The sequence below is a fragment of the Mirounga leonina genome, unplaced genomic scaffold, assembly GCF_011800145.1.
Source record: "Mirounga leonina isolate KUSES-001 unplaced genomic scaffold, KU_Mleo_1.0 Mir_151, whole genome shotgun sequence".
Lineage (NCBI taxonomy): Eukaryota > Metazoa > Chordata > Mammalia > Carnivora > Phocidae > Mirounga > Mirounga leonina.
The window spans coordinates 70,030,653-70,047,796 of NW_023270377.1; the positions used below are offsets into that span (position 1 = coordinate 70,030,653).

The 17,144-nt window shown below is 37.5% G+C and overlaps 1 protein-coding gene across 2 annotated transcripts in view; it reads left to right on the plus strand.

Annotated features, from left to right (window-relative positions):
• Positions 1–17,144, plus strand: part of LOC118012409 (lymphocyte antigen 75) — a 130,371-nt gene that overhangs the window by 64,205 nt on the left and 49,022 nt on the right. For both annotated transcript variants that reach the window (XM_035007938.1, XM_035007940.1), the window contains exons 26-29: positions 2,686–2,851; positions 4,338–4,505; positions 6,152–6,268; positions 11,693–11,887. In XM_035007938.1, the coding sequence (XP_034863829.1) occupies positions 2,686–2,851; positions 4,338–4,505; positions 6,152–6,268; positions 11,693–11,887 (646 nt within the window). The remainder of the gene's footprint in view (positions 1–2,685; positions 2,852–4,337; positions 4,506–6,151; positions 6,269–11,692; positions 11,888–17,144) is intronic.

Here is a 17,144-nt window from a genome sequence, read left to right on the forward strand (position 1 = left end):
TTAAAGACTGAGTGGGACTCAGGAACTGCTATGTCTCCCCAGCCAATGAAAAGAAGAGAGGAAGAAAAGAATTCAAAAACCAAATAGGGTTGAGTCAGGGTGGGGGGTGGGGGGGCAGAGCCCAGAGAGGGAGAGAGAGAATCCCAGGCAGGCTCCACACCCAGTAGAGCCTAATATAGGGCTCCATCTCACAGCCCTAAGATCATGACCTGAGAGGAAATCAAGAGTCAGACGCTCAACTGACTGAGCCACCCAGGTGCCCCTATAGTAAATTTTTTAAAAAGAAAATTTAAATCATGTGTAATCCCAGTACCTAGTAATAAATATGATTTAATAATTTGGTATATATCTCTCAAGGTTTTTTTCTATGTACACGTATATTTTTAAGACCTTTGGGATCATACCATTTTTTAACTTTTTTTTTCACCACTTAAGGATTTTGATCTTGTTTCTTATCCTATTTTCTTTTTTTTTTTTTTAAGATTTTATTTATTTATTTGAGAGAGAGAGTGAGTGAAAGAGAGCAGAGCCCAAGCCAGGGGGAGAGGCAGAGGGAGAGGGAGGAGCAAACTCCCTGCTGAGCAAGGAGCCCAATGCAGGACTCGATCCCAGAACCCCGGGAACATGACCTGAGCTGAAGGCAGGCGCTCAACTGACTGAGCCACTCAGGCACCCTCTTATCCTATTTTCAATCTTCACCTATGTTTCTCTTTTTCCTTTCACTCTTTAACAGGTTTATTACATATCTGCATAAACTGCCTTAAATCTTTGGAACATGATATAAATAATCAAAACTTTACATTGAAAGCAATGGAAGGGTGTTGAAAGATTTTAAACATGGTAGTAACAATAACAGATTTTTACTTAAGAAGAATTATATTGGCAGAGGATGGGTGAGGAAGTGAGGGATCTAGAGCTTTCTTGTAGAAATGCATGCAGGAGCTGATGTTGGCCTGAACTAAGGCCTGTGGCAGTTCTGGGTTATATAAAATCCAGAGTGTGGCTGTGGCAGCTGGTCTCTTAAGTAGGTAGAACTGGAAGTACATAGAAATAGAGGAAGTCAAGAAGGCTGGGGAACTGGTGAGTCATCCACATGAACATGAATGTCCATAAGTCAAAGGTAGGACCAGGAGGACGAGCAAGACATGGGGCATCACCTTAGTAAATGTCAGGGAGGAACAAGGAGGCCAAGTCTTAAGTGAATGTCAGAAAGAGGCAAGGAATCTGGGAGTTGGCATAAACTTTAAAGGAATGACTAAAGGAGATAAAAATACCTATTATTCCATTCTCATAGCCCTGTGGTATCTGAGAATGGAAAAATAAACAGCCTTCCCTTGTGGGTGTTGAAAGGACATTATTCCCTTAGAAAAGCTATGTTTTAATTAAGATCAATTAAGGTCAAGAATTTAGTAAAGAGATACTTACAGTCTTAATAAAGAGAGAGGGTATTCAGCAAAGAGGGTGCAGGGATTTATCTACAAGGAATAGAAGTTCCAAAGGCCCCGGTACCTGGGTTAGTTGTGAGTGCAGCAAAGGTGAAGGAATCCAGGGTGATACCAAGTACAAGCAACATCACTTGGCCAAAGGTCCTCATTGGAGGCCCAGGGGCTTAGGGATTAACTGGCCACAAAGTTACAGCTGGAACCCTAGTGGAGAACAGTTTCAGAATGAAACGGTGGTGTTGAAACTTAAACATGTTTGCTATTTATAGTTCACTAAGGATACTGTGTGTGGCCTTTACCCAATATTCCAAATAAACCAGTGATGTAAAATTGCCTTGGGCCTCAGGACAGCTTAGTTCATTGGGTCAGTATATAAGGCCTGGTGCTTTGGGAGTGCCATGGGGAAGGGCAAACAGGTCTGTACCCCACAGTCTATCCCCTGGACTCTGTACCTCTCTCAAGATAGGTGGGTGGTCAGGCCCTTGTCAGGATGTAAAGACAGACGGATGTTCACAGACTTTTAGTGCACAATAGAATAGAGTGAATGAGGAAGCTTCATCATAAAGACAAGTGTAAAATCAGCAGTGTGAGATGCACAAGGCCTGAGTGAGGGTTGAGAGGAAGGGAGCTAACATTTATGTAGCTCTTCCTGTGTACCAGCTGGCCATTATGTTACACATTACCCCACTAATTCCAGCCCTGAGGTTAAGTGTCACATCCATTTAATAGCTGAGGGGATGGAAACTTGGCAAGGTAAACTCAAATCAAAAACTAATACATGACTGAACCAGAACTCCAAACTAGATATGCTTAGTGCCAGAGCGCATGTTCTTTCCACTACTTCATGTTGTTTCTCTGACTTCCAACAACCCACAGTTCCAATTATGTGTGAGGTAGCCCAGTGTAATGGCTCAGACCATAGACTCTAGCGTCTGATGGCCTGGAGTAGAATCCCAGCACTGCAGTATATATTCTATGGGACTTGGCACACATTACATGCCTTCAGTTTCTCATCTGTGAAGTGGATACAATAGTTCCTACCTAATATGGTTGTTACGAAGATTAAGTAAGTTAATATCTGCAAAGCACTTACAGCCCTGCCTGGCGCATGGTAAGTGCTATGTAACTGTGTGTTAAATATAAGGTAAAATTAAAAGTCGTTAGATTGACTACAAGGGACAAAATAATACAAAAGGGATAACATGATGTATTGCCACTTGACATGTATTTCTGCTGCTTACAGGATGAACTCAACTTTGGTTGGTCAGATGGGAAGCGTGTTCAATTTAGTCGCTGGGCTGAAAATAATGGGCAACTTGAAGACTGTGTAATATTAGACACTGATGGATTCTGGAAAACATCTGATTGTGATCATATGCAACCAGGTGTTATTTGCTACTATCCAGGAAGTATGCTAATTTTAAATATTTTAATTCTTAAATTATTATCAGTCTCATGAATAGTGAGATTTGTGGGGAGTAGTTTTGTAAAATTTTTGTAATTTTTTGGTTTTAAAATTATAATCATGTCCTTTTTTACAACAAAATTTGTTGTGAAAATTTGTATTCAGGTAGAATTACTATATTTTAGGTACTTTGTCATTGATTTGTTATTTTAGACATGTTGTATCTTTATTTTTGTCAGCTGACAGTGGTACTTGACCTTTCAGTTTTAAGTTCCTATTAGCCTCATTTTGTATATATTTTGTGTTTATATTCTATAGGAAACTCTATTTGTGGGAATTTTTTTGGTAATTCTTATCAACAACTACTGTTTCTTTTTAAGAGCCACCGTTAAGATTCATTTGTTTGTAAGTAACAGTAATCAGCTCAAGCTAGCTTAAGCCAAAAGGGAAATTTAGATCCTCAAAAATGGGGATATAGCTGAGCTTCATGAGAATGGGAATAAGAAACTGAATGGAATCAGGAACCCAGGATACTATCTCCCACCTATCCCTTCTGTTTCTCTCTATGGATTTGCACTCTTCTTTTTATATACTTTCTGCTTCTCTCTGCACATGGTGAAACATGGCAGCTCTGTAGTTTTCAATAATAGCTGTAACTGGAGATGAATTGACTGTCCCTGAATTCCAAATTCTTAGAGAGAATCTGATGTACCCTACTGAGTAAGGTACGCGATCTCTAGCCTAGTCAGAGGAAAGCGGTTTTACAACTGCCAGGGGCCCACGTTTTTGCATTTGCAGTAGAAAGAAGATACAGCTACTTTCCAGACAAAGGGAGTTGTGAGCTGGGAGAGATTCTGAATGGTCTCTACTGCATATTAAATCTGCTTGATTGGCTTTGAGTAGAGCATATCTATATTTGGATCTTCTTAAATGTATGGCTTTTTCATAAAATTTTTTAAAAAGCCAGATTTTCTAGATGTCAGATTTTCAACTATTTCTGTTTGCTTTCATTAAAGCAACAACTTAGAACATTACGTATTTCATTAAAATGTACCTTTAAAAAATAAATAAAAAATAAGATGTACCTGTAAAATTAGAGAAGATATCAGTAACCAGAAACTTAAAGATGAGTTCCCAAAGTTATAGTTAGGTGCCCATTATTAATATCTTTGTATCGTCTCTGAGGTCACCCCTGTAGTTCAGGTTTGGTGATATAGGAAGACAGAAACTACATTTAACCTAATAGCGTCTCATGTTTTATATTCTCCCACTCACTCCACAGCAGGGGAAAGAAATTGTGTTAAATAAATTCCTTCCTACAGAAACCCAGTTAAGAGGTCACATTATATTTGAGTATAAACAGAACAAGCATCATTAAGCTATTATTAATTGGCTTCCTGAATATTCCCTACAAATCAAGCCTAATTACCATGAACAGGATTTAACATTTATGTCTAAAGTTAGAATTCATACCGTTGTCTTTTTTTTAGACGATACTGAAAAAGAGGTCAAAGCACTTGACAATGTTCAGTGTCCATCTCCTGTTCTATTTACTCCATGGATACCATTTCAGAACTCTTGCTACAATTTTATAATAGCAAAGACTGAATATACGGCAACACCACCAGATGAAGTTCATTCTAAATGCCAGAAAATGAGTAAGTATCTTATGTGGCCATTATGTATATGTTCATTAAAAAACAAATCTCACCTGAGGTGTGTTATAAATATTTCTAATTAGCACTAGATCTCAAAAATATTCATCTCCTAATTTCTACATTGTCAACAAAAAAAGGATTAAAATTTTGTTTAGTTAAAATGGAGAATATAAGAGTTAGTTCTTTACCCATCCATTAGAGAGCTAGTCTGTCTTTACATGTATAAACAAAATGAATTCTACTTACAAAGGAAAAGAAATAACTCTAGCAAGCAGAGAACTGGATGTTAAACCAAGTTAGACTGTGGGCAAAGTGAAAATAGGTGAATTTGGGTGGTCAAAAGCTCAGATAAGTGGTCAAAAGCTCACATAAGTGGTCAAAAGCCAGATAAGTAGTCAAAAGCAAAGAAGCAGCTCTGCTTAAAAGAAGTGCATATTTCACACTTTCAGCTCTTAGGACTCTTCAGATATTCCCTATGAGATCCACGGAGGATTTGTGACTTCTGAACAATGGACCTGTGAACCGTGGGAAGTTCCTATGGAAAATATCAAACCATTATTCCCAAAAGTGTGCTGTTTAGAAACTAGTCTTGAGAGATAGTCTACAAAAAGGGTCCTTAGAAAAAGAACAAGGTTGAGAAATACTATACACCACGGCTTCCTATTAGACGTTATCAAGTGTACGTCAGCATATACTTTAAAAATTATTGCCATAAATGAACTAGTTTAACTTTGTTTAACCAATGTTGGACACTTTTATCCATCTAGTCTTTTTCTGAGAAACTCCTGCTAATTTCCTGAGGAACACCTTTGGGAAATATTAAACTTTTTTAACCCTAATATAGTGATCTCTAAGGAAAAGGAAGATCTATCATATAGACCATCCAAGAAGTTTTGTTTATTATAGTCTTTGGCAGTGTATCATTAATATGGCCAAATTTGTACCAATTCAAAATAAGCTTTAAATGGGGAAAAGTGAAGTGAATCAATGTTTTAAATTCTCCACTCAGCTGCTAGTTTTACACTATTGTTTAAGACCAAATTTAACATCAAGATGTTTGGGGTACCTGGGTGGCTCAGTTGCTTAAGCATCTGACTCCTGATTTGGGCTCAGGTCATGGTTTCAGGGTCGTGAGATCTGTGAAGGGCTAAGCGTGGAGCCTGCTTAAGATTCTCTCTCTTCCTCTCTCCCTCCCCTCCCATGTGCTATCTCTCTCAAAATAAATAAAATAAAATAACATCAAAATGTTTGAAAACTTCTTTATCTATTCATTTTAGTACAATGAGATAGTTTTTAAAAAAAGATTTATTTATTCATTTGAGAGAAAGAGAGAGAGCTTAAGCAGGGGGAAGGGGCAGAGGGAGAGAATCTCAAGCAGACTCCCTACTGAGCACAGAGTCCTATGTGGAGCTGGATCTCATGACCCTGAGATCATGACCTGAGCTGAACCAGGAGTTGGGTGCTCAACTGACTGACCCACCCAGGAGCCCCAGGACAATGAGATAGTTTTAATTTACATGTCTGTCTTATTTTCCAGTATTGTTTTAGAGTTTATTAAGCTGGGAAATAAAATTTTCTAAATCTATCAAAATAAAGTGTTTTAGATAAGTAATTATTAAACTTATCGACTATTTTTTATTTAACAGATCCAAAATCACATGTTCTGAGTATTCGAGATGAAAAAGAGAATAACTTCGTTCTGGAGCAACTTCTGCACTTCAGTAATATGGCTTCATGGGTCATGTTAGGTATAACTTATGAAAGTAAGTTGTAAATCTACTGATTTTCTCTATTTGTATTCATACCTCATTATGAACTACTTGTTTACCAACCTACAAAAATATAGTTCTTCAAAGTGTATGTTTACCAATATACAAAATTATAATTATGCACTTAGCAGAACTTATATAAATACCAGACAATTTTTGTATCTCAAATCTGCCATTAAAATGCCTTTACCACCAAGGTTAGAGTTATCTGGTGGAAAATAATTTCCTTTCTCCACTATCTCTCCTACCAATTCAAGACTAACAAAAAATGACCACGCTGCCATAGAAATCTTCAATATTTTCCTTATATCTCTACTATGTATATGGGATGAGTGAGAATGGAATTATACTTCTATTAATGTTGCACCTTTGGATTTACAGCATTGGCTTGGAGTATGCATTAGAAAAATGAGAAACAGTCTGACAATGAGATAGAATATTCGAAATTGGGACTAAATGCCACAAGTCCAGGGTATAATTGCTATGAAATTTTTTAAAGATTCATTCATTTATTTTAGAGGGAGAGGAGAGAGAGAGAGCACATGCATGCACACACAGTGGCAGGGGAGGAGCAGAGGAAGAGAATCTCCAGCAGACTCCCTGCTGAGCAGGAGCCCCATACAGAGCACAACCCCACAACCCTGAGAGCATGACTTGAGCTGAAATCAAGAGTTGGCCACCCAACCAACTGAGCTACCCAGGCATTCTGCTATGAAATTTTTTAAAACACAGATTCTTTTTTTTTTTTTTTTTAAGATTTTATTTATTTATTTGAGAGAGAGAGAATGAGAGACAGAGAGCATGAGAGGGAGGAAGGCCGGAGGGAGAAGCAGACTCCCTGCTGAGCAGGGAGCCCGATGCGGGACTCGATCCCGGGACTCCAGGATCATGACCTGAGCCGAAGGCAGTTGCTTAACCAACTGAGCCACCCAGGCGCCCTAAAACACAGATTCTAATAATGGCAGAAATAAGACCAATTTAGAAAAATACTCAGAGATGTCCTGAAAATCATAGAAGTTTTAGAATTAGGAAAAAAGTAACTCTGAGACATCACACATCAAAAGCATACATCTAGCCAAAAAGGGCGGTGGGCCTTACTAAAGGGCACAGGATAATGACAGCCAAAGGCAGAAGCTAAATTACTCAAATATGAACATTTTATTTTATTTTATTTTTAAGATTTTATTTATTTATTTGAGAGAGAGAATGAGAAAGAGAGAGAGAGCATGAGAGGGGGGAGTATCAGAGGGAGAAGCAGACTCTCTGCTGAGCAGGGAGTCCGATGCAGGACTCAATCCCGGGACTCCAGGGTCATGACCTGAGCCGAAGGCAGTCGCTTAACCAGCTGAGCCACCCAGGCGCCCAAATATGACCATTTTAAAAATGGCCTTCTTGGGGTGTCTGGGTGGCTTGGTCGGTTAAGCATCTGCCTTCAACTCAGGTCATGATCCCAGGGTCATGGGATTGAGACCCACATCACATCTGGCTCTCTGCTCAGTGGGGAGTCTCCTTCTCCCTCTGCCCTTCCCCCTGCTTGTGCTCTTTCTCTCAAATAAATAAATAAAATCTTTAAAAATATATATATATAGCCTTCTCCTTGCTATCTAACCTAACATTTTTTAGAGTTGCTAAGGTTTTTCTTAAATATTTATGGCATGCAGATGAGTTAACAAAAATTAAGGTATCAAGCAATAGGTAAGACTTAGGTTGCCAGTTGAAAATGAGTTCATCGTAGTAGGACTTAAGGGCCCAAATCCTTTCTCCAATGACACTTGAATACCCTTAAAATTAAAATGGAGAAAAAGTAGGTGGAAAGTTCCCAGGCTTTACCTGGAAATGACTGAGGAAACAGTGTTCCCATAGGGACCAGTGGAGACCACACCCAGGATATAGAGATTTCAATTTTACCTTCTGATATACTTTGTTAGTTATATTATCAGAAACAACTGAAAATGTATTCTGTATTCTGAAAAGCACTTTCAGATCTGTACACTTCCTTTTAAGCATCTTAACTTCTTTTTATAAATTGTATGAGTAACAAAATTTCTACTAAAATATATAGACATGAGAGATATAGAAAGATGTTTCAAGCAAACAGCAAATTTGGTTTAAATCTAATTCTTACTGGCTTAATTCACATCCATAGATTTGTTTAATTATTTCATATACTTAAATAATATTTAATTATAATGCCACTGATACAAAGGATTTTGTTTTTTTTTTTTAAGTTCTGACTTTTCACAACCAGAGAAAGACAAGTATCATATGATCTCACTGATATGAGGAATTCTTAATCTCAGGAAACAAACTGAGGGTTGCTGGAGTGGGGGGGGGCGGTGGGAGGGATGGGGTGGCTGGGTGATAGACACTGGGGAGGGTGTGTGCTATGGTGAGCGCTGTGAATTGTGTAAGACTGTTGAATCACAGACCTGTACCTCTGAAACAAATAATACATTATACGTAAAAAAAAAAAAAAGAAAAAGATAGTAGGAAGGGAAAAATGAAGGGGGGCACATCGGAGGGGGAGATGAACCATGAGAGACTATGGACTCTGAGAAACTAACTGAGGGTTTTGGGGGCGGGGAATGGGTTAGCCCAGTGATGGGTATTAAGGAGGGCATGCATTGAATGGAGCACTGGGTGTTATACGCAAACAATGAATCATGGAACACTACCTCAAAAACTAATGATGTAATGTATGGTGATTAACATAATAAAATTAAATTTAAAAAAAAAGTTCTGACTTTTCGTAAGTAGGTCCATGAATAGAAACTACTAAGGGAAGCCACTTGTCGACTGAAAGATGCTTCAAACTAAGTGAAAAAGTGGCCCTTTTGTACAGCAACTTTAGGAATACACCCTCGTCCATCATACTGGCCAGAAAATTGTCAGTTAAATGTTTGGGGAGAAGGAAAGAGGGCCTGGGAGACAGGAGGTGATATGAAGCAGTGAGCAGGAACCAGATCACATGTACAGTGTTTCTAGCATGTCTTTGCTGCAGGCAGATGTTTGGCTATAACCGCCTTGGAAGATGGTCATCAGTGAAAGGTACAAATAACCAGGACAACAATGGGTATGTGTAGTTTATAGTGACATCACTCTTTATGCAAATTCATCATTTTAATAGGCCTAGAAACTTATTTTTACAGAAAGTTTGATATATTCCCATACCACACAATTCAGCCATTTAAGGTATACAATTTAATGGCTTTGATGTAGTCCCAGAGTTGTGTAGCTATCACTACCCCAAAAAGAAACACCATACCCATTAGCACTTCCTCCTCCTTCCCTATCCCTTCTCCCAACTCCCAGCAACTACTGATCTATTTTCTGACTCTACAGATTGCCCATTCTGGACATTTCATATAAGTGAGATCATACAATATGTGATTTTGTGTGTGTGTGACTGGCTTGTTCTACTTAGCGTAATGGCTTATGCATGTAGCACTGCAGTACGTGTCAGTATTTCAGTCCTTTTTATGGCTGAATAGTATTCTATTGTATGGATATACGATATTTTATTTACCCATTCATCAGTTGATGGACGTTTAGATTCTTTTCACTTTTTTGGTTGTGAATAATGCCACTATGAACATTCACATGCATTCTATGTGGATGTATATTTTCATTTATCATGGGTATATACTTAAGAGAGGAATTGCTGGGTCTTTTTTTAACCCTTTGAAGAACTAACATACTGTTTTCCTAAGCTGCTATACCATTTTCCACACCTTCCAATTTTTCTATATTTATGCCAACACTTGTTTTTATCTCTTTTTTTTTTTGATGTAGCCATCCTAGTAGGTATGAAGTGGTATCTAATTGAGGTTTTTATTTTATTTTTATTTCATTTCCCTGATGACTAATGATATTAAACATGATTTCATGTGTTTATTGGCTGTTTATATATCATCTTTGGAAAAAACTTTATTCAGATCATTTACCCATTTTTTAATTATTTGTCTTTTTTATTGTTGAGTTATAATTATATATTCTGGATATAAGTTCCTTGTCAAATAAATGATTTGTAAATATTTTCTCCCATCACTTTTTTTTTTTTTAAGTAAGCTCTATACCCAACATGGAGCTCGAACTCACTACCCCAAGATCAAGAGTCTCAAGCCCTGGGGCGCCTGGGTGGCTCAGATGGTTAAGTGTCTGCCTTCAGGTCAGGTCATGATCCCAGGGTCCTGGGATCAAGTCCCACATCGGACTCCTGACTCAGCGGGGAGTCTACTTCTTCCTCTCCCTCTGCCTCTCCCACTGCTCATGCTCTATCTCTCTCTCTCTGTATCTCTGTGTCTCAAATGAATAAATAAAATCTTTTAAAAAAAAAAAAGAGTCTCAAGCCCTACTGACTGAGCCAGCCAGGTGTCCCCCATCATCACTTTGATAGTAGAATTTGTAGCATAAAACTTTTTTTTTAAGATTTTATTTATTTATTTGAGAGAGTAAGTGAGATCACAAGTGGGGAAGGGGTGGGGGAGAGGCAGAGGGAGAAGGACAAGGAGACTCCCCACCGAGCAGGGAGCCTGACTCGGGGCTCCATCCCAGGACCCCAACATTATGATCTGAGCTGAAAGCAGACGCTTAACCAACTGAGCCAACCAGGCGCCCCACACAAAACTTTTTAATTTTAATGAAGTCCAATTTATCTTATCACTTATGCATATCTATGCTTTGCCTACCCCGTGGTGTTGAAGAAATACTCCTATGTTTTATTCTAAGAGTATTATAGTTTTAGCTCTTATCTTTAGGTCCATGATCTATTTTGAGTTAATTTTCTGTATGGTAAAAAGAAAGGGTCTAACACATATACACATATAAATGTGTTTACTTATGTATATATATATGTTTATATATATGGTTATATATATTTATATAACTATGTATATATATATGTTTATATAAATCATATATATATATTTTTGCATGTAGATATCCTGTGGTCCCAGGGACTACTCTTTTGTATTGAATTGTCTTGGCACCCTTGTCAAAAATTAGTTGACATAAATGTGCACAATTGTGTATGGTTTAGGTCCAGAGAAGAGATTTCTATCACTAGTTTTGTAATGTGTTAATTTTTAAATAAAATAATTATATTCACTTTCATTGCAATTAAACATATGTACAGAAGAAATGAAAATTTGATTTAAAAAATAACAAAGCTATTTTTAAAGCTATTACAGGATGGTGAAATTATAAGTTTAATTTTTATGTTTATAATTTGTACTTTCCAAATTAAATATAAGCATGATTTCCTGTTATGGTCAGAAAATATTTTAAAGGGATATACATAATCATAAAACTTTTTAGAAAGTAGGTAAAGAAGAAAGAGAATCGGTTGAGTTTGAAATATTAACTATAATTCAAGTCTTCATTTAATCTCTAAACATAGAAAAACTCTTTCTTCCCTAGATAATTCTCTTCTGTGGTCTGATAAGACCATGCTGTCATACATAAATTGGAGAGGAGGAAGACCAGATATAAAAAATGACAAGTTTTTTGCTGGCTTGAGTACTGATGGCTTCTGGGATTTTCAGACCTTCAGTGTTCTTGAAGAAATACTTCCCTATACCCAGAACAGCATTCTTGCTTGTAAAATTGAAATAGGTAAGTATGCTAAAGTAGACTTTCCACTCCAGGGAAAGAGAACATAAAGCTGTCAGCTCCATGGGTGGGAATCATGAACTGTACTGTTTGAGTGCCTCCTCTGTTTTCTGTCCCATGAGAGGTACTACGGAACTTACAGAAGAAGGAAAAGACACAGTCTGCATTGTCATGGTCTTAAAATCAAGGACTAAAATGTAGTTGGGGAGACAGCATTTAACTCGTTAGCATTGTTTTATGTAGGTTAGTTTTAGGTTATTTGGTACTGGCTTAAGTTTGTTGGAAAGTCAAAAGAGATCGATGAAAACAGGAATACTGAAAACAAAAAATGCTTTGAGGACAAGGCAAGACTTGGTTGGGTCTTGAAGACTGAATAAGATTTTTATAAATAAGAAAGTGTGTTTGGGTAAAGTTTTGACATTCTAGCCTAAAAATAAATGTCTCTTAAATTTGCCTAATTCCTTAAGTAAATCTATTTTTAAATGCATATCAATTTTAAATTTTTCACGGTTTCGAAATTGTTATAATGGCCACTATGGATTAAGGCTTCTGCTAATATCCAGGCTGATCTCCCTTCATAGTGCCACAGAATAACTTTCTGGAGCATCATTTCGATCAGCAATCTCCAGTGTTCTCCTATTACCAATTACTTTGAGTCCATGTACGCTTCTAAGACTTTTTAGAAACACTGTTGATTCTAAAATTCTAGGCTTTCTTCCAGCCCCCAATTCTTCCCCCATTCTTGGCTCAATAAGGCTCTTTTTATGTCAGGCTGATCTCTTAATTGTCCCATGTACAGTGTATGCTTATCCTCATTTGCACATTTATTTATGTTTTTTTATGCACAAAAGACTTCCACCTTCTTTTTTACTTCTTTAACAAACTTTTTACTTTAGAATGATTTTTATATTTATAGAAAAGTTAGGGACAGTACAGAGAATTCCCATATACACCATAACCAATTTCCCCTATTGTTGACATCTTACGTTACTATGGTACATTTGTCACAACTAATAAGCCAGTGTGATAGATTACTATTCACTAAAGTCCATCCATTATTCAGATTTTTTTATTTTTTACTTAATGTCCCTTTTCTATTCAGGATTCCATCCAGGATACTATGTTACATGTAGTCATCATGTCTCCTTAGGTTTCTCTTGGCTGTGAAAGTTTCTTAGAATTTTCTTACTTTTGATGACCTTGACAGTTTTGAGGAGCACTGGTTATGTATTTTGTGGAATGTGCCTCGCTTTGGGTTGGCTGATGTTTTTCTCATGATTAAACTGGAGTTGTGAATTTGACGTTTAGGAAAAAAACCACAGAGTTAAAGTGTCATTTTCATCACATCATATGAAGGGTTTATGCCATCAACACGACTTACCACTGTTGATTTTAACCTTGATCACCTGGCTCTAGATGATATTTGTTAGCTTTCTCCACTGCAAAGTTACTCTTTTGCCCATTTCCATACCATATTCTTTGTAAGGAATTCACCATAATCAGCCCACGCTTATAGACTGAAGAGTTATTCTCCGTCTTCCTGAGAGGGGCATATCTATGTAAATTATTTGGAATTCTTCTGTACAAGAGATTTGTCTCTTCTCTCCCATTTTTAAATTTATTCAGTCAGTTGTTTATATCAGTATCAGCTCATGGTTATATATTTTATATTTTGGGTTATAATCCAATATGCTACATTATTTAATATTTTATTCAAATTGTTCTAGTTTTGGCTCTTTCACTTGGCTTCTGTGCCTTTTTGAAGTACCCTCATCATTGTGGTTTTGTTACTGTTATATTATTCTTCATTTGTTTTTAGCTTACTTTCTGGTTACCTTATTTTTTTTTTTTTTAGTCCTAATTTCATCTAACCTAAACTCTGCAAACTGAATTTGTGAAGCAGGCTTTCTGACTCTCTTACTTCAGAGGAATATCTCCTTCTCTACTGAGTCACACATATTATAGTGGTTAATTGTTTGGCCTGCATTTCAGGAACTGTTGTTTTCTGTACCCAATTCCTATGTGAGCTCCTTAAATGAAAGACAGTGTTTATACCATTCTTTAGTCAACCAGACAACTGTAATATTTCAGAACCTATTATATGTGTTGTGGCAATAATGAAAATAAAGTCTACATTTTACTTCCTTTGTTAATAAGAAATCCAGTTTTATTTAACTTTAGAAATGATTGCATGTCCAGTCTTACCCAAAATATGTACTTTTTAAAATTTTATTTTATTATGTTATGTTAATCACCATACATTATATCATTAGTTTTTGATGTAGTGTTCCATGATTCATTGTTTGCGTATAACACCCAGTACTCCATTCAATACGTGCCCTCTTTATACCCATCACCAGGCTAACCCATCCCCCCCACCCCCCTCTCCTCCAGAACCCTCAGTTTGTTTCTCAGAGTCCATAGTCTCTCATGGTTCGTCTCCCCCTCCGATTTCCCCCCTTCATTTTTCCCTTCCTACTGTCTTCTTTTTTTTTTTTAACATATAATGTATTATTTGTTCCAGAGGTACAGGTCTATGATTCATCAGGCTTACACAATTCACAGCACTCACCAAGAACATACCCTCCTCAATGTCTATCACCCAGCCACCCCATTCCTCCCACCCCCCACCACTCCAGTAACCCTCAGTTTGTTTCCTGAGATTAAGAATTCTTCATATCAGTGAGATCATATGATACATGTCTTTCTCTGATTGACTTATTTCACTTAGCATAATACCCTCTAGTTCTATCCATGTCATTGCAAATGGCACTATTTCGTTCCTTTTGATGGCTGCATAATATTCCATTGTATATATATAGACCACATCTTCTTTATCTATTCATCTGTCGATGGACATCTTGGCTCTTTCCATAGTTTGGCTACTGTGGACATTGCTGCTATAAACATTGGGGTGCACGTACCCCTCCAGATCACTACATTTGTATCTTTGGGGTAAATACCCAGTAGTGCAATTGCTGAGACATACAGTAGCTCTATTTTCAACTTTTTGAGGAACCTCCATACTGTTTTCCAGAGTGGCTGCACCAGCTTGCATTCCCACCAACAGTGTAGGAGGGTTCCCCTTTCTCCTCATCCTTGCCAACATCTGACATTTCCTGACTTGTTAATTTAAGCCATTCTGACTGGTGTGAGGTGGTATCTCATTGAGGTTTTGATTTGGATTTCCCTGATGCCGAGTGATGTTGAACACTTTTGCATGTGTTTGTTGGCCATTTGGATGTCTTCTTTGCAGAAATGTCTGTTCATGTCTTCTGCCCATTTCTTGATTGGATTCTTTGTTCTTTGGATGTTGAGTTTGATGAGTTCTTTATAGATTTTGGATACTAGCCCTTTATCTGATATGTCATTTACAAATATCTTCTCCCATTCTGTCGGTTGTCTTTTGGTTTTGTTGACTGTTTCCTTTGCTGTGCAAAAGCTTTTTATCTTGATGAAGTCCCAATAGTTCATTTTTGCCCTTGCTTCCCTTGCCTTTCGTGATGTGTCTAGGAAGAAGTTGCTGCGGCTGAGGTCAAAGAGGTTGCTGCCTGCGTTCTCCTTTAGGATTTTGATGGACTCCTGTCTCACATTTAGGTCTTTCATCTATTTTGAGTCTATTATTGTGTGTGGTGTAAGGAAATGGTCCAGTTTCATTCTTCTGCATGTGGCTGTCCAATTTTCCCAGCACCATTTGTTGAAGAGACTTTTTTCCATTGGACATTCTTTCCTGCTTTGTCGAAGATTAGTTGACCATAGAGTTGAGGGTCCATTTCTGGGCTCTCGATTCTGTTCCACTGATCTATGTGTCAGTTTTTGTGCCAGTACCATACTGTCTTGATGATGACAGCTTTGTAATAGAGCTTGAAGTCCGGAATTGTGATGCCACCAGCTTTGTTTTTCTTTTACAAAATTCCTCTGGTAATTTGGGGTCTTTTCTGGTTCCATACAAATTTTAGGATTATTTGTTCCATTTCTTTGAAAAAAGTGGATGGTATTTAGATGGGGATTGGATTGAATGTGTAGATTGCTCTAGGTAGCACTGACATCTTCACAATACATGATCTTGCAATCCGTGAGCATGGAATGTTTTTCCATTTGTTTGTGTCTTCCTCAATTTCTTTCTTGAGTATTTTATAGTTTTCTGAGTACAGATCCTTTGCCTCTTTGGTTAGATTTATTCCTGGGTATCTTACGGTTTTGGGTGCAATTGTAAATGAGATCGACTCCTTAATTTCTCTTTCTTCTTTCTTCTGTCTTGTTGTTGGTGTATAGAAATGCCGCTGATTTCTGTGGATTGATTTTATATCCTGCCACTTTACTGAATTCCTGTATGAGTTCTAGCAGTTTTGGGGTGGAGTCTTTTAGGTTTTCCACGTAAAGTATCATATCATCTGCAAAGAGTGAGAGTTTTGCTTCTTCTTTGACAATTCGGATACCTTTTATTTCTTTTTGTTGTCTGATTGCTGTGGCTAGGACTTCTAGTACTATGTTGAATAGCAGTGGTGCTAGTGGACATCCCTGCCATTGTTCCCGACCTTAGGGGAAAAGCTCTCAGTTTTTCCCCATTAAGAATGATATTCGCTGTGGGTTTTTCATAGATGGCTTTTATGATATTGAGGTATGTACCCTCTATCCCGACACTCTGAAGAGTTTTAATCAAGAAGGGATGCTGTACTTTGTCAAATGCTTTTTCTGCATCTATTGAGAGGATCATATGGTTCTTGTTCTTTCTTTTATTAATGTATTGTATCACATTGATTGATTTGCGGATGTCGAACCACCCTTGCAGCCCAGGGATAAATCCCACTTGGTCGTGGTGAATAAGCCTTTGAATGTACTATTGGATCCTATTGGCTAGTATTGTGGTGAGAATTTTTGCATCCAGTTCATCAGGGATATTGGTCTGTAGTTATCCTTTTTGGTGGGGTCTTTGTCTGATTTTGGGATCAAGGTAATGCTGGTCTCATAAAATGAGTTTGGAAGTTTTCCTTCCATTTCTATCTTTTGGAACAGTTTCAGAAGAATAAGTATTAATTCTTCTTTAAATGTTTGGTAGAATTCCCCTGGGAAGCCGCTGGCCCTGGGCTCTTGTTTGTTGGGAGATTTTTGATGACTGCTTCAATTTCCTTAGCGGTTATAGGTCTGTTCAGGTTTTCTATCTCTTCCTGCTTCAGTTTTGGTAGTTTATACATCTCTATGAATGTATCCATTTCTTCCAGGTTATCTAATTTGCTGGCATATAGTTGCTCATAATATG